Source organism: Crocuta crocuta, unplaced genomic scaffold (genome assembly GCF_008692635.1).
Source record: "Crocuta crocuta isolate KB4526 unplaced genomic scaffold, BGI_CrCroc_1.0 scaffold133, whole genome shotgun sequence".
Taxonomy (NCBI): Eukaryota; Metazoa; Chordata; class Mammalia; order Carnivora; family Hyaenidae; genus Crocuta; species Crocuta crocuta.
This window is the reverse complement of record NW_027529438.1, coordinates 4,489,800-4,507,704: the sequence shown is the minus strand read 5'-3', so window position 1 is coordinate 4,507,704 and position 17,905 is coordinate 4,489,800. Positions and strand designations below refer to the sequence as shown.

At 42.5% G+C, this 17,905-nt stretch overlaps 1 protein-coding gene and 1 pseudogene across 1 annotated transcript in view; both read right to left on the bottom strand.

The window, feature by feature from the left end:
* Positions 1-319: 319 nt before the first annotated feature.
* Positions 320-822, bottom strand: LOC144228173 (NADH dehydrogenase [ubiquinone] 1 alpha subcomplex subunit 12 pseudogene; annotated as a pseudogene).
* Positions 823-4,950: 4,128 nt separating this feature from the next.
* Positions 4,951-17,905, bottom strand: part of SLAMF1 (signaling lymphocytic activation molecule family member 1) — a 34,137-nt gene continuing 21,182 nt past the window's right edge. Inside the window, exons 5-7 of the mRNA XM_077760113.1 lie at positions 16,341-16,414; positions 8,746-8,838; positions 4,951-7,370 (exon numbers count right to left, since the gene is read on the bottom strand). Of these exons, the coding sequence (XP_077616239.1) occupies positions 7,320-7,370; positions 8,746-8,838; positions 16,341-16,414 (218 nt within the window). The 3' untranslated portion in view covers positions 4,951-7,319. The remainder of the gene's footprint in view (positions 7,371-8,745; positions 8,839-16,340; positions 16,415-17,905) is intronic.

Below are 17,905 nucleotides of genomic sequence, written 5' to 3'. Positions count from 1 at the left end.
CTTACAACATAGATAAACATGAATTCAAAATAGGTTAAAGACTTGAATGGAAGACCTGAAACCACAAAACTCCCAGAAGAAAACATAGTCGGTAAGCTTCCTGACATAGGTCTTGGTGACGAGTTTTTTTGAATCTGGCACCAAAATCAAAGGCAACAAAGCAAAAACAAACAAATGGGACTACATTTAACTAAAAAGCTTCTGCACAGCAAAGGAAACCATTAGCAAAATGCAAAGGCAACCTGCTGAATTGGAGAAAATATTTGCAAAGTATATATCGGATAAGGTGCTAATGTCCAAATATATAAAGAANCGAAGAGCCCCATATTATACATGTTTAAATATTTTCCATTGTCTTTACTTGTAAGGTGTTGAAGGTGGGACCCACTCTTGAATCTTCTTTCTAGTGGTAGAATAAGGTACATATTGTTCTGGAGTGCCACTCACATTGAACTTATGGTTTGTCCAAATGAATTTACGAGCAGTAGGTGGTTTTGTTATTGGAGGATCATCAGTCATAGAGTGAAGCCAACGATGCCATTCAGGAGGGACCATGCTTCCATCCACATCCCAAAATGTGTTCTTGCCATTCATTTCAGTAGTATACATAACCCATCGGTGACGACCAAAAAACTGCTTGTTGTCCTCATAGTATTTGTTTCCATATTTGTCTTCTCCCACTAATGTACAAACTCTCACATCATTTGCCCTGAACAAAACTCGTAGATAGCCGCGGAGACCGCCGTGGCCGCTGAGACCGCCGTGGCCGCTGACCTGCTGCAGCCCGCGTTTTAGAACCTGCAAGAACTCCATCTTGTCCCATAGGCCTGAATAGACATTTTTCTAAAGAAGACATGCAGATGGCCAACAGGTACATGAAAAAAAATGCTCAACATCATTAGACATCAGGGAAATCAAATTAAAACCACAATAAGGTACTTCTACACATCCTTTAAAATGGGTAAAATGAGGGGTGCCTGGGTGGCTCAGTCCATTAAGCGTCCGATTTTGGCTCAGGTTATGATCATGAGGTTTGTGAATTTGAGCCCCGCATTGGGCTCTGTGCTGACAGCTCAAAGCCTGGAGTCCGCTTTGGATTCTGTGTCTTCCCCTCTCTCTGCCCCTCCCATGCTCATGCTCTGTCTGTCTCTGTCTCTCAATAACAAATAAACATTAAAATTTAAATGGGTCAAATGAAAAAAATTCACTGTGCTGGTTAATTTTATGTGTCGACTTGACCAGGCCACAGGATACCCAGAGACCTGGTAAACCATGATTTGTTGAGTGTGTTGGGAGGGTGTTCCTGGAAGAGGCTAGCATATGAATCGGTGCACAGAGTAAAGCAGAGCCGTCAGCCTCCTCCCCTTCTCCTGGGGATGGCACATCAGTGCTCCTGGACTCTGGAAGTTACAGCCACGGCTTTCCTGCCTCTCCAGCTTGCAGACATCAGACTGTAGTCCTGTCCAGTCTCCATCATCACATGAGCCAATTTATGATAAACCTCATTCTGGCTGTGCAAGTATATGTCCAACTGATTCTGTTTCTCTGGAGAAGCCTGACCGGCCATACCAAACGTTGGCAGAGATGTGGAGACACTGGAACTCTTGAATGCTGCTGGCATTTATGTACTGAAATGGTGGCTGTGGACAAATGTTCATGACCCGCTACAATCCATATGTTGAAACCTAACCGCCAATGTGATGGTATCAGGTAGGGGGGAGGGGCTTTGGAAAGTGATTTACTCATGAGAATGGAGTCCTCCCTGTGCCATTATAAAAATGGCTCTGGAGAGCGTCCTCCCCCTTCCACCATGTGAGGACACAGTACAAACATCCATCTATGAGCCAGGAATCGGGTCCTCGCCACACCAAATCTGCTGCCACTGTGATCTTCTACTATCTAACCACCAGATCCGTGAGAGAGAAATTTCTGTTGTTTATAAGCCACCTGGTTTACAGTATTTTGTCATAGATGCCCGAATGGACTAAGATGATATTACAAACAACTCAGAAAACAGTGGCAGGCCACCTGGGGGGCTCAGTCGGTTAGGCGTCTGACTTTAGCTCAGGTCATGATCTCGCAGTTCACGAGTTTAAGCCCCATGGCGGGTTCTGTGCTGACAGCTCAGAGCCTGGAGCCTGCTTTGGATTCTGTGTCTCCCTCTCTTCCTGCCCCTTCCCCACTTGTGCTCTGTCTCTGTCTCTCTCTCTCTCAGGGAAACAAAAGCACATTGTAATGTGTGGTCTGAGCTTGGGGATGCATGATGATAAAAGGTATACACAATCTGCTTAAAAGTGATCATAAAACTTCTAGGCACCTAACAACATAGCACTTACATTCATGAAACAAAACCTGCTTGAAGTACAATTAGAATTTGTCAGATGGACGGCCATGTTTCTTTTTGTTCAAATTAACTTGGCCACCTAACGTGTTCATGGTGATGCCTCTGTGCCAGCTCACTGCACTGTTTCCTTCTAATTTCTTCCTGGTGAAGCTACTAGCATTACATCCACAAACAGGTCAGCCAGAAGTCACTGTTTCTACTGCAAAGTTTTTTCTCTCACCAATACGTCATATTGCCTGAATAGACTGGCCTGCATTCTGAAACTAATCGGTTCTATTAGGGACCACACATTACATTTTAAGAAATGTATACAAATCTATATTTTTCTATCAATAATAAGAATTAATTAGTATCGATATCCCTACTGTCTAACAAAATGAAATATTAGCATTTATTTCTCTCAGTAAACTGGAATGATCTCCACATTGTGAGCTCTACTGGTCAATTCTTTGCTCCCCTATTTCTAGAATAATCATATAATTTATCATTGACACCAAGGGATGATTTAAAAGGGCACTTAACTAATTAATACTATGTGATTTTTTGAAATATTAATATGTTGGATGACAAATTGATATTTATTATGATGATGAACTGGAAAAATAGTTCTATAAAAATATTTTCAAAAAAGTTTTGGCAACAAATAGACATAAATTCATGTCTAAAAATTAGACATAATATTAATGAACATTAAGACAATGGTGTTATGAGGCACCTCGGTGACTCAGTTGGTTAAGTGTCTGACTCTGTTTTAAAAAAATTGTTTTAGGTTTTTTTAAGTTTATTTATTCTGAGAGAAAGAAAGCATGACTGGGATAGGGGCAGAGAGAGAATCCCAAGCAGGCTGTCACCATTAGCGCAGAGCCTGACACAGACCTTGAACTCACGAACCGTGAGACCATGACCTGAGCTGAGATCAAGAGCCAGAAAACATCTGACTCTTGATTTTCGCTCAGTTCATGATCCCACGGTATAAGACTGAGTCCCATGACCTGTTTGGGATTCTCTCTGTGTTCGCGCTCTCTCTCTGCTCTTCCTCAACTGTCTTGTGCACATGCGCTCTTTCTCTCTCTCAATATAAATAAATAAACATTAAAAAAAATCAACTGTGTTATATCACATATGTGATTGACCAAGAAAATCGACTAATATCAAGCGCTATTGAGGAAAGGGGAAGGAAGGAACTCTAATGTACTGTCAGCAGGAGTATAAATTTTGCAGAACATTTGCACACATTTAGAGTTGGATATTGGCATAAGTTATGCTTCCCCTCTCCCCCACCATCTAATTCTCAACTCCAAAGTGTGACTGTAGTAAAGGTAACTCTGCTATCTTGGTTCTATTTTATTTTTAAATTTTTGTATTTATTTTTGAGAGCAAAAGAGACAGTCCGCAAGCGTCTCTGGGACAGAGAGAGAGAGAGAGAGAGAGAGAGAGAGGGACACACAGAATCCAAAGCAGGCTCTGAGTCCCCCGCAGGGCTCAAACTCTGAATGGCAAGATCATGACCTGAGCCGAAATCCAACACTTAACTGACTGAGCCACCCGGGTGCTCCTTTTTTTTTTTTTTTTTTTAATTATGAACTGCAGTGTTTCATCTTTGGCTGGAAATGTTCTTTTTCATTGTTACTTCAAACTTTTTATCTAAAATAAGCCTACTCTCCTCAGTCTTCCCTCTGAGTTTGGTGCACCTCCTATGTGCTTACTGAGCATTCTTTTCTTCCTGTCACTAAGGTGACTAACACATTCTGGTTTGCCCAGTCATTGCTCGTTGTAATTACTAATAGAATCTCCTTTACAGTCACATGGATCCCAGTAGATCATGTGCTCGTCTACCTATCATGATGCTGCAATTGTCTGTGTTCTTTGTATCTCCCACTAGATGACAAGCTCTAACACTTAGCAGGAACTTAATAACATGGTTGAATGAGTGAAACGTTGAATAAAATTAGGAGTCTTCTGTGACAGAAACTAATTACAGCGAACCTTGACTACAGCTGGCCATCGATTCACAATGGGCTTCCTTATCTCTAAGGGAAAGGGTCATCTCTCCTTCCAGCCCATAAATGTTGGGAACTGATGAGGATCCAGTCACAGCTTCAATGAGTCTGTGACTAAGTCCTCATCCTTTAGACCAGAAGTGGTGTTGGGGATGCTAGTGTGAGGTGGACTGTATTGCTACATCTCCCCCTTGTGGCTGTTGTGTGGAACTCATCACAGAATCCTTTCTGGTTCTAAGTTGGTGGTCCTGTAGATCTGAACCCAGATTTCATTTGAGTTTGAGGTGGGGTTTGAGTATTAGTATATCTATTTAAAGCTACCCAGGCAACTCTAATATTTATGTCACCTTGGGAATACTAGCAGGTGTGGGCCCACACAGCTCTCATCTCTGTAGGAAGGTGTCTCCTGACCTTGGGCTAAAACCCTTGCCCACGCCCTACAAAAGAGACAGCTTCACACCTCATCAGACCAAATGAGACACCCTCAGTGTTTTGTAGCTTTAGAGACACAAGTCTGTGGAACATGTCACGCCATACTGCTGTGTGATGAATCCTCCAGACAACACAAGACAAAAGTGCAAGTTCCTTGATGGATTGTCTGAATTTTATTCATATCCAGGAGGTAGAAACAAAAACACATGAAGACACATAACTTACTGTAATCAGTGGTTCCTCAGTCCCCATATGCACCCTTTACCAGTGCATTGGCTTGCATGGCCAGAGTGAGTGTCCTGAACAGGCCTGGGGCCACACCGAGCTGTCCTGCAGAGCACTACTAGTCCCTTAAACCCGAGAATGGTCTGTTCCTCTTGAGTTCTCCAGAATTCAGATATGCTCAGTCAAAAGAAGATATGAGAGAAGAAACATGGGGAAACTGGACTCTAAAGTATCACTTTCATTTTTTAGGCCCGAAGAAAAGGAACACTCCAGCCCATCCACGGTGCTTTCGGGGACAGGTGTGAGCTGAGGGTTATCTGCTTTCCCACTTGAACCCGGAGCCTGATGGTGCAGAACAGGACATCAACAGTCATGCGAAGGACTGCCTGAGGGTCCACACAACACAGCCATCCTCCTCAGTGAGCTCTTGAGCCTAGGTCCGGGAATTTTGAGGGGATAACCTCTTCTTCCCCACTTTGTTTCCTTCTTTCCACCGGGTGAAGTTCAGCCATAGGAAAAACCCAAGTGTTGGGAACTGATCTACTAGAACAATGTGAGTTGTAGTAAAGGCCTGAGTGTTTATAACCTCAGAGTTTACGAATCCTTGATAGTAGCTTCATCGGTTTTTGAGAATAGACAGTTAACGAGCTTAAGTTTAGATAAAGGTGGTGTAGTGAACTTTTTTTTTTTTGCCTTCCCAGCATTAATTCTCACTGCTTATGTTTGAAGAATTCCTAACTCCTAAGAGCCAGAGCCCACCAACCACTATGAAAGTGGAACATGCCAGATTTTCAATTTCCAGCCTCCCTTGGAGGTAGGCGTGTGGACTGGCCACTCAGTCCCAAAATCTGAATTACAAACAAGAAAGGAAAAGGTAAGGAAGAGGTCAGTTTGGTGCAGACAGGGCACTGGCAATATTGGGTTGCTGAGTCCAACTGAGGCAGGGGAGGGAGTGGAGGAGTCAGGGTCTAGTTCTGGCAGGACCAGAGCACTGCACCTGGAACTCGGCATCCTTGAGCTGAAAATCAGTGGCCCTCATTATACGGTTGTGAGACTGCTGGTGATTTCCTAACCAACGTTCACTAAGGTCATACAAGAACCTGTGAGAAAGAAGAGCTTAAACGGAAGAGGGCCTGTCCGAGAGCAGAGAAGAGGAAGAAAATAGGACTTCACTGAAAGAGGCGCTTTCTGACTGTGGCCTGAAACATGAAGTCACGAAGCATGGAATTATTTGTGGTTGTTGGGTTACAATATGTTCATTTTCTACTTCAGGATAAACTGAGCATGAGGAGGGGGGCGCAGGTGCCTGGTAAAGACGCTGACCAGATGAGGCCGTGGATGTAAAATGGGTTCAGAACATGGCGAGAGGGTCTCAGCAGTTGTTCAACATCCTTGTTCAATGAAGTCAACAGACAACTAGGGATTTAAAAATCATTTGGAGAAGTGAAAGATCAGCCTGGGACCACTTCTGATAATTCCGACTTCGCTATAATGGTGTCACCACAAACACTTGTCACATTTCTTTAAACCTAATGCCATCTGCATTGAATACTTTCAAGAATTCTTAAATACTTAAATACCACATATATAAGTACATATATGTTCTATAATATTATACTTAAATAGCCTATGCCTTTTTAAGACTCTTAGGTGATTTTCCTTCCATTATTCAAGGCTCAGAGACTTCACAGTCTTGCTGTGTTTATTGACCCTTCAGCTTCTGGGTTCTGCAAATAAAATACTGACTCTATTAGCTTCTTTCAAAGAATAATTGCAGAGTGTTCTACATATAATAAGGAGTTCACCCTTCACTGCCCATCCAGAGAGAGAAAGTGAGGCACAGAGCCCTGATCAGGGCTGTGTGGAGAGTGGGGTCGGCTCCCAGGACCAAGCACAGGCACATGATCTGTCCCAGGTGTCGTGGCTGGTGGGCAGCTGTCTGAGAGGCACTGGGTACCCCAGTTTCCCACCTTTGGCTCTTAACTGTCCAGTTCCGGCAAGGAGCAAGACTCCTAGAGGTCTGAGCTCACAGGACCCGCATAACTCATTCTGTCTGTGATATACCACAGAGCTGGAAAGCTATACCATTAGTTCTCTGTTCTGGGGCTGGGCCTTGAGGAGGAGGCTGAGCACTTGGAAAGCCTCAGCCCCTTGTCCATCCCACAGGTGGCCGTGGAAGAAGCATCACCAGGGAGTTGATCTGAGAAGAATACAGATGTGCAGAGTGTCACAAGGAGCTTGGGACCCGGGGCCAAGTGCAGTGTTTATCCTGGCCCTTCGATGTTCCTTCAGAAAGTCCCTTCACTGAGTCTGTGGGGTCAGCTCTCTGGAAGTGTCACGCTGGCATAGACTGTGATGGAGTTTGGTTCCTGAGGGCAAAACAGAAGTCTGTGAGTTCAGGCACCAGCTTCACAGGCTGCAAATGGGAACCACGCTGCTTAGTAAAAGGAAAGGGTCTCAGGTATCAGGTGGCATGGGGACTTGCTGGGGGTGGCCCTCAGGTCCCTCACTGCCAGCCTACCCCCCCCCTCACCCCAGGGCTCCAGCTCCCTTCCAGGTGTGCACACACAATCAGCAGTCACCATTGGGGAGACCAGGAGAGATGTCCCTCTTTGCTCTCTGCCCTGCCCTTGCCTTATAAGGAAAGTCATTTGCTCTGCTCTAGGTTGGTCATGGGACACAGTTTGGGGAAGCCAAGAAATTCTAATTTACTGAGGTTTAGAAAGGGTTAATGACACCCAAAGGGAGAAGGAAAGATTGCAGCCCAGAAGGAGGGAGAAGAGATAAGACGTCTTGGGGCAAAGACGTCTTCAAGGGTCAGAGAAAGAAAGACAGGAATGGAGGAATTCAGGGGGTTTTGTTGTAAAATGTGAAGTATAACAGACTGTTTCAATGAAGAAACCTTGTTTAAAAATCTGCATCCCTTCTTAAAGCTTTTTAAAGTCAGATTCTTGAGTTCACTTCCCCATTGGATAGAACAGTCCTAAGAATAGAGCCCCGCTGCAGATGGGGCGTCTTCCCAGGCATTTCCGGATGAGACAGAGGGGCAAATGGAAGCATTTCTGTGGCCTTTTGATCCTCAATTGTCTCAGAAAATGCCTTACTTAATATATAGCCCTGGAGCCAAGATTTCAGCCCGGAATTTCTGTCCATTTAGGAAAAAGAATAATTCATGTCAAGCCAGATTAATCCATGCTCATTTTGCAGTGGGGGGAGATGGTAAGGCTCACTCTGAGCCACATACCATATTGTCCTCTGGACTCACAACAGGCAGAGCACCACTCTGAGACCTTCTCATTAACTGGGACTAGATGGAGCCTCGAAACGGTCCTTTTTACAAAGCTTCCCTGTGATTCTGTAATGCAGCCGGACTCTGGAGCTCCTGGACACAGTTGCAAATCCCAAATGTCCAAGTGCTGTGGGACCACCTGGGGAGGTTGCTTTTTAATGTATAGATGCCTGGTTACTTACCGTGGACATTCTGATTGACCTAGTAGAAAGCTCCAGGAATCTTAATTTTTAGCAAATGCATATATGCTGATTCTGATGGGGTTCTTGGACAACCCTCAGGGAAACACTAGTGAACAGAGAGCTGTGTCCTCATGTGAGCAGCCAGGAGGGTTCTCCTGAAAGCCCCACAGCCACGGAGGCTCTTTGTGACCCATGTGCCACAGGCTGCTTTCTCTGCTTCAGGAGACCGCCTCTTCCCTCCCTGCAATGAGGAGGCTCAGACAGATTCCTCACCTGGACAGGCTCTGGGACAGGTTCTGTGGCAGCGACATAAATGGTGGTGCAGGGGTCCTGAGCTGGCAGGGGATCAGGTTTCTTCTGAATGGACTACGAGAGAAGCAAAGAAAGCAGAAGTCAGCTGAGCAGTGGTTTCTACCAGATTCACCCCATGGAGAAACCCAAGATCTAGAAGCCTTGAGCTAGAAAGCCCCTCAGAGGCAATTGGTCCAATCTCCTTCCCTGGTGGAAAGGTTCCTCCAAATTCCTTGGAATTCAATTCCCAGGGCTTTGTTTGGACTCCCCAAGTGACACTGCAACGTTCACAGCCTGGTGAGGCAGCCTGCCTCCCCATGAGCCCTTCCCAGATGTTTTAAAAGTCTTCCTTGTGGTGAACCGACATCGCTGTGGCTCTAACCAGGGCAGCTGAAGGGAACAGGATCTTCACAATAAATGTCTCACTCTGTCACCTACAGCACGCAGAGCTCATCCCTTCTCACACTGCTGTTCCTGCCATTCCTCACTCCGACATGGTTTCCTGAGACTCCTCTTTTCTGCCCAAGTACTGAACTTAATAATAAGCACACATATCCAGAGGTGCCAGTTTACAAAGTTCTGCAGATCCCACATTGGTCTCACATCCACTCTGTTAAATCTCGTAGTGACATGTCACTAATGGAGAAGCTAAGGCTCAGAAAGATTTAATACTTTTCCATGTGCTTGTGCAAGAAGTATCAAAGCCAGGAGTCCCACTGACTTAGAGGCACGAGGGAAAACTTAAGAAGTTTGGGGAAGGACAGGGCCGCCTGGATAGCTCAGTTGGTTGAGTGTCCCACATCAGCTCAGGTCATGATGTCATGGTTTGTATGTTCGAGCCCTGTGTCAGGCTTGCTACTGTCAGTGCGGAGCCCACTTCAGATATTCTTCTTCTTTAAAAAAAATTTTTTAAATGTTTATTCAGTTTTGAGAGAGAGAGAGAGAGAGAGAGACGGCAGGGATGGGCAGAGAGAGAGGGAAACACAGAATCTGAAGCAGGCTTCAGGCTCTGAGCTGCCAGTGCAGAGCCTGATGTGGGGCTTGAACTCACGAACCATGAGATTGTGACCTGAGCTGAAGTCAGAAGCTTAACCCACGGAGCCACTCAGGTGCCCCAGATCTTTTGTTCCCCTTTCTCTCTGTCCCTTCCCTGCTCACACTCTCACTCTCAAAAATAAATAAAACATTTTAAAATTAAAAAAAAGTTTGGGAAAAGGAAACTATCTATAGTCTTACCACTTCGAAACAACATGGTTATTAGCACATTGCTAGATTTCCCTTCAGGATTTTAACCTGGATTTAGGGAATTATTTTAAACACAGTTGTAATGACTTAGTGCATTTTGGCATTTTAGTGTCTTCAGGTAGGGCATGAGTCCAGGGAGCATGGCCTACAAGAAACCCCAGGGGTGTTGTGCTCACATAGTTTTTGTAAGCAGTGTCCCCCCGAGTTGTGCAAGGTAGCAGTCCTGGTAAGACCTAGAGAGTTCCCTAGCAGACAGTAGATTTGTGTTACATAATTTTCCCTGGTACCCTCGTCTTTATCATGGGAACATATCACCATGGCAAATAAGAACAAGGCAAATGCTAATATTTCATCATTGTCCACATAATTAGTCTTTATATATCACATAGGCTTTGCAAATATGAACAAAGAAAATTGTAAAAATGTAGAGAAGTGCAAATACATATTGATGTGTAAAACAGTAATAATTATGTTTCCTATGTTTAAAACGTACATGAAATTAAATAATGGCCAAGGGACGCCTTGGGTGGCTCCGTTGGTCAAATATCTGACTCTTGTTTTTGGCTCGGGTCATGGTCTCACAGTTTTGTGGGTTCAAACCCTGCTTTGGGGTCGGTGCTTTGGATAGCTTGGAGCCTGCGTGGGATTCTCCCTCTCTCTCCCCCCTTCTCTCTGCCCCTCCCCCACTCATGCTGTCTCTGTCTCTCTCAAAATAAATAAACTTAAAAAAATTATAATGGCCAAAAAGGCACATAAATCAGAAGGGGAAGTTCAAATGAAGATGAAGTCTTGTCCAGGAAGAGAATAAATACTAGACTTTGGTGAGTCAAGGATGCATTTTATAATTTCTAGGGTAGCAGCTAAAAAACAGAAAAAAAATTGCTCAATTACTAAAAGGGAGGAGAATGGGATAATAAAAATATAATTTAAAAGAATCCTTCCTCAAAGGAACTCCTGGCTCAGATAGCTTCACTCATGAGTCCTGCCAAACATTGAAAGGGAAAAATAACATTGATTGTGCCCAAAGGAAATACACCATGTAGTGGATAGAACAGTGACCCCCAACCCCCTACCAAAAAAGTAGGTTCATTCAGAATCTCTAAATGTCACCTTATTTGGAATAAGGTCCTTGCAGATGTAATTAAGGTAAGGATTTCAAACTCAGGTCAAGCTGGATTAAGGTGGTCCTAAATCCAGTGAGGAACATCCTTTGAAGAGACAGGAAAGGAAAAGACCCAGAGACACAAAGAGACGAAATATGTGAGGACATGGAGGGAAACTGGAGTTCTGTAGCTACAAGCCAACCAATGCCAAAGAGGACCCAGAGTCACCAGAAACCGGAAGAGGTAAAGCAACATTTTCAGAGGGAGATGGCCATGCTGGCACCTTCAACTTGGACTTCTGGCCTCCATGACTGTTAGAGAATAACTTTTTGTACTTTGAGCCTCTGAGTCTGTAGACATTTCTTACAGTGGCACTACAAAACTAACATGCAGCCCCCACTCATAATCTTGATATCAAAACCTCACCAGGCAATTACAAGAAAGGAAAATTCTACTCAGAAACCTAAATAGGACAACAACAAAAACACCCTCCTAAGAAAATACTAACTAAATAAAACCCAGAAATATTTTGAAAGGACCAGACTACATTGCTTCTATTCCAGGAATGCAAAAGTGGTATAGTCTTTGCAGATCAGTGTGGCTTGGCAGATAAATAGAGCAACCCTACAACTCAGCAATTCGACTACTAGGTATTTATCCAAAGGATAGAAATATGCTGATTTAAAGGGACACATGCCCCCAATGTTTATAGCAGTGTTATCAACGATAACCAAATTACAGAAAGAGCCCAAATGTCCGTCGACTGAAGAATGGATAAAGATGTGGCATATATAGATACAATGAAATACTATCTGGCAATCAAAAAGAATAAAATTTTGCCATTTTCAACAACGTGGATGAAACTAGAATGTATTATGCTAAGTGAAATAAGTCAGTCAGAGAAAGATACATATCATATGAGTTCACTCACATGTGGAATTTAAGAAACAAAACAGATGAACATGGGGAAGGGAAGAAAAAATAAGATAAAAACAGTGGGGGAGGCAAACCATAGAGACTCTTAAATACAAGGAACAAACTGAGGGTTGCTGGTGGGGTGTTGGCTGGGAGGATGAGTTAGATGGGTGATGGGCATTAAGGAAGGCACTTGTTGGGATGAGCACTGGGTGTTGTATGTAAGTGCTGAATCACTAAGTTCTACTCCTGAAATTATTATTACATTACATGTTAACTAACTTGGATTTAAATAAAATTTTAAAAATAAAATAAATAATTAGGTGGTTAAAAATTTTTTAATCCATGAGATCATATCAATAGATGCAGAATATTGATAAAATTCAACATTGATTCTTTAGCAAACCAACAGTAGAAGAAAATATTCTCAATCATATAGAACAGCAGTTATAAGAACCTTTAGCAAAAACCATATTTAATGGTCAGATATTGAAAATTTCCCTTTTGAGTTTGAGACCATCCAAGGATGCTTTTATTAACACTTCTATTCAACACCGGGCAAGGCATCTCAGCCAGTAAAACAAGAAGGAAGAGAAGTTATGTGATTTGAAAATGAAATAAACTGTATTTTTTTTACAGATGATACTGTTGTGTACAGAGAAAGCCCAAGTCATCTAGAGATGAGTGATTATAATTTTAAGTAAATTTAGCAGTGCTGCAAATATAAAGTTAAAATACAAAAATTAATTGTATTTCTATGTACCAAAAAACACAGAAACTAAAGATTTTTAAAAAGATAACATTGATGATAGTATTTAAAATATCAAATGTTCAAATACCAAGTAATAAATTATGATGGACAAGTTCTCTTATAAAAAACTATACAACTTCATTTAGAGAAGTTAAAGATTGATATAATGGAAAGGATATATTATTTTGTGAATAGAAAGAATCAATACTATAAACATGTATAGTCTCCTCAAAGTGATCAGTGCAGTTCTGATGAAAATTCCAGCAGGATTTTTAGGTGGAACTTGACAAACTGAATTTAAAATATATATGAAAATACCAAGGACTGAAAATGGCCAAGAACCTCTTGAAGAAGAACAAGAACAAAGGAGAAGACATTTTACCAGATATCAAACTTAGAATGAATCTGTAATGACCGGTCTGCAGAGATAGTATGGTCCAGGCATAAGCAAAAATGAACAGGCCAATGGAGCAGATTAGAGAATAAAAAAAAAAAAAAAAATTGATCCTCACATATGTGGAGCCTTGATTTGTGATGAAGGTGGAACTGAGAGGGGGGAGGGGAGAGGACACTCTTTTCAATACATGGTCAATAGGATATCCATTTAGAGAAAAACAAAACCTGACCCATTTTACACCATACTCCAAAACTCATTTTCAGGTATATAACAGATATAATGTGAAAGATAAGCCATACAGTCTTTAAAATGACAGAATATCTTCATTACCCAGGAGTAGAGAAAGATTTCTCCAACAGGACACAAAGCTTTATCTAAGAAGGAAGAGACTACTGAATTGTTTTACACTAAAGTTAAGACTTATCTTATCATTGAGAAATTGCAGAGTCAAGCTACAGAATGGGTAAAGGTATCTGCTAACATGTAACTGCCAAAAAACTAAAAATACTTAAAGAACTTATACTAATCCATTCTAAAAAGCCTGAAGTTCAAAGGAAAATGGGTAAGAGATTTAACAGGCACTTTAAGAAAGAGGATAGTAATATGGCCAATAAACATAAGAAGTGTTGTTCAACTTCCTTAATAATTAGGGGAATTTAAAAGAAAGCTATAAAAAGGCACATCCAATGACCAAAATTTAAAAGGCCAAGGGCACCTGGGTGACTCAGCCAGTTAAGCGTCTGACTTCGGCTTAGGTCAAGATCTCAGTTTGTGAGTTTGAGCCCCACATTGGGTTCTGTGTTGACAGCTCAGAGCCTGGATCCTGCTTCAGATTCTATGTCTCCCTCTCTCTCTACCATTCCCCTGCTCATGCTCTGTGTCTCCCTCTCTCTCAAAAAATGAATAAACATAAAAAAAAATTTTAAGGCCAATAATACTCAGTTTTGATTAGAACGCATAGCTGGCCTAAAAGAAAATTGGTGTTCTTACTTTGAAAAACAGTTTGGCATTATGTAGCCAATTTGAGGATATGCATCCTTTATGATTCAGCGATTCTACTTCTAGGTACATACCAAACAAAAATATCTGTAAGTATCTACCAAGAGATACACATACGAATGTTCATAGTTGGAATTTTCATAATAGTCTCAAACTGGAAATAACCCAAATGTCCATCAAGAGTCAACTAGATAAATAAACTCTAGTATATTCATACACTGATATTCTATAAAGCAATGAAAATGAACATATTATATATCAAGCACAAAGACATATTAATCTCATGAAAGTAATATTGAGCCAAACAAAACCAAAACCAAAACCAAAAATAGACCCAAGAGGAAAAACACTGTAGGACTCGTTTTATAGTTAAAGGAAGAGAGAGAGAGCTAAAGTATATTTTTAGAAGTCACGATAGTGATATATTTGGCAAGGAGAGAGAGAGACTAGAGACCAGGAGGTGGGCACTAGGAGGTCTTGTGGGGGTTGCTGGCAGTGTTCTGTTCCTTGATCTGGGTGGTAGTTATATGGTATTACATCACTCAATACCAAAGGATGTAATTTCTCCTCAAATGGATATGGAGATCCAATGCAATCTTAATAGGGTTTTTTTCCCCTTTTGTGATACTTGAGAAGCTGATTCTGAAATACATGTGTAAGTACAATGGGACAAGAATAATCAAAAAATTGTTGGAGGAAAGCAAGGTGGGAAGATTTACTTTACTAGATATCACAATGGGGTAATTCATTGAGCTCACAGTTACACTTTGTGCACTTCTGGTATAGTTGTCTTGACAGTAAGAAGACAGATGCTAGCAGCATCAGAGGGGGTGGATGGGGAAGGCTAAAGTTGAATCTGGCTATCTAAGCGTGTAAATGCAAAGGCAGAGATTGCTCTCGGGACTCTCCTATATACATATTTTTTCAGTTTACTTATTTATTTAGAGAGAGAGAGCAAGCAGGGGAGGGGCAGAGAGAGGGAGAGAGAATCCTAAGCAATCTCTGTGCTGTCAGCACAGAGCCCCATGTAGGGCTCAAAACCATAAACCATGAGATCATGACTTGTGCCAAAACCGAAACCAAAAGTCAGAAGTTTAACCGACTGAGCCGGTGCCCCGGGACTNGACACAGAGTCTGAAGCAGGCTCCAGGCTCTGAGCTGTCAGCATAGAGCCTAAGGCGGGGCTCGAACTCATGAACAATGAGATCACGACCTGAGCTGAAGTAGGACACTCAGGTGACTGAGCCATCCACGTGCCCCAGCTCTCCCATTTTTTAATGCAGCTTGGCTGTCATGGGTAGTGATAGCCTATGTATTAACCCTCCAGGCCACTAGGGGGCAGCAGAAAAGAGCTTTGTCCAAGAGTCCATCCTTGGTTATCAGAAATGCCTTGTCATCTGGTGCAATTTTTCAAGGTCCTAATCAAAGCTGTCTTCACCTTCATGTCCTTTACTCCAGAATTTGCTTGCTCTGAATGACCAGATTCTGCCCTGTACATCACCGAGAATTGCCTTCATATCTGAAAAACTAGAATATCTTCCTATCTAATCATATTCCATTAGCTGCCCTCTAACTTCTAACATATCTGCATCTTGACTTCATCATGACTAGGTTTACATCCCTCTCTCTGGCTCAGTCCAACAACCTTCTTCAAGTTTTGTCTTCTTTCATCTGCAGCCTACACATCACTCTCCATCTCTCCAGCCAGAATCCTCCTCCCCTGTCTCTATGGTGCTTTTCAAACTCCTACACTCGCATTAGACCAACACCTCATACCACAGCTTCTCTAAACCTGCCCTCTATCCTCAGGCCTGCACCCCTGTCCCTTGAGAAGGGAGATTTAGGTAACAGGAGCCCACAGACACCTGGAACACCACAGCTGGAGGAATTGTGTATCATGGGTTTCTTCCTTCCTCATTTTTCCCCTATGAAGACACAGATGACCAGATTACCCAGTGTTTTCATTATTTCAAATAATAAATAGTCCCATCTGACATTGAAGTTTAATGCCTTTTTGGAGAGCTCTCATTCTTGACTTCTGCTTCCCTAATTTCCTCTGCTCCAGAACCCATGGAGAACCGTGAATGTCGACGTGCAAGATTCACCGGCTGGGAATCCCACTGAAACATGACAGGTCCTCCCCGGACAAAGAAAGTATAGAACTTACACCTGATTTCTGGACTTGGGCATAGATAGTAAGGCTTTTTGCTTCTGTTGTTGGCTGGTAATGATTTGCTTTACCTGGGAAAAAGAAATCACAGTGGTTATCTCTCCGGCCTGCCCAGAGAACCCCGTTCAGACCTATGTGGTCTTGATCCCCCACCACATACCCCTCTTTCCCCAGGAGTACCAAAGGAACAAACACCAAGTCCCAAACCTCCTGTACATGTGTCACATGACATGAGATAGTTACTTGATCTCTCTGTTTCTATTTCTCTGAACAGGACTGAAGTATTCTGCCCTGACAGGGCTGTTGTGATGATCACATGAGATGTTATCTGTAAAGTATTTAGAATAGTGTCTGGTACATAGAAAATTCCCAGTACGTGTTACATGGAATTGGAATGCCATTCAATTATTTTAATCTCTATTGTTTAATGTGCATATGTGGTCTACTTCCAGGAATCTAAGTGCTTCAAGGACAGGGCTTATGGCCCTTTCATACTCTCCCACTTGTAGCATGGCGTTTCGCTCGGCTTTCTCTACCCTCTGCTTCTGGGGCACTTTGTGCATACGTAGGAGAAGGGGGTACAAGATGGATGATTCCCAGGACTGATTGGAAAATAAAACAACAGTGTCATTCTAACACCCACCACCTGGAAACTTTGCTCAGAGCCCAGGGTCTCCGGAATTTACTTCATTGCAGGACACTTTCATGTTTAACCAGTTTTTGAATTTCGTCTTTTTAAATTATAAAAATAATTCATTCTCATTACAAAAATTAAAATTGTATAAGGTCAAAAGTATGCCCCCCCCCCGCCAAGCAAGGCAATTTCATTCCCAGAAACAATCGCTTTTAAGCTTCCTTCCAGACCAGCCCTGTGCAATTATCAAGTAAAAATACCACCTCAGGAATGCTGTGATCTGAGGTGGTAGCCGCAAGCCACTGGTGGCCACTGAGCATGTGAGCTAGCGCTAGTGCAACTGAGGAACTGAGTTTTAAATGTTATTTAATTCCAATTAACTTAAATTTAAACAGCCACATGTGGCTAGTGACTATCATATTAGTGCAGTTCTGGACACTTGCTATATAGATGTTTTTTAATGCAGTGGTGTTGCATTCTATACACCCTTCTCTGTAACTTGACCTTTTCACTTACCATGGACTGTGGACATATTCCATGCTAGTGCAGTAGACCAAGCTCATTCTTTCTAATAGTTCCTGGTATTCTTTCTGCGCTTCATGCAGCCGTGAGAAGGATGAAGTGAAAGTGCCAGACAAAATCATGGAGGCTAATGTGGGGACTCCTGCAAACTCTAGGCAGAAGCAATGGCTGCTTGACCCAGAGGAAATCACAGAGTCTTTAGGGTGGACTTATTTTAGCAGCAATCAGTTTATCCTTTTAAAAACCTAGGAGCTGATCTCTGAGGGAGTAGCACCAAGGAGAGGCTTTTGTTTGGAAGGCCGAGTGTGTATGTATGCAGTGAAGGTGCTAGAATGTGCTACATGAGAATATGATCCTTGGAGTGGAAAGGGAAGCTCAGAGCTTTCAAAGAATGTCCGTGTATGAT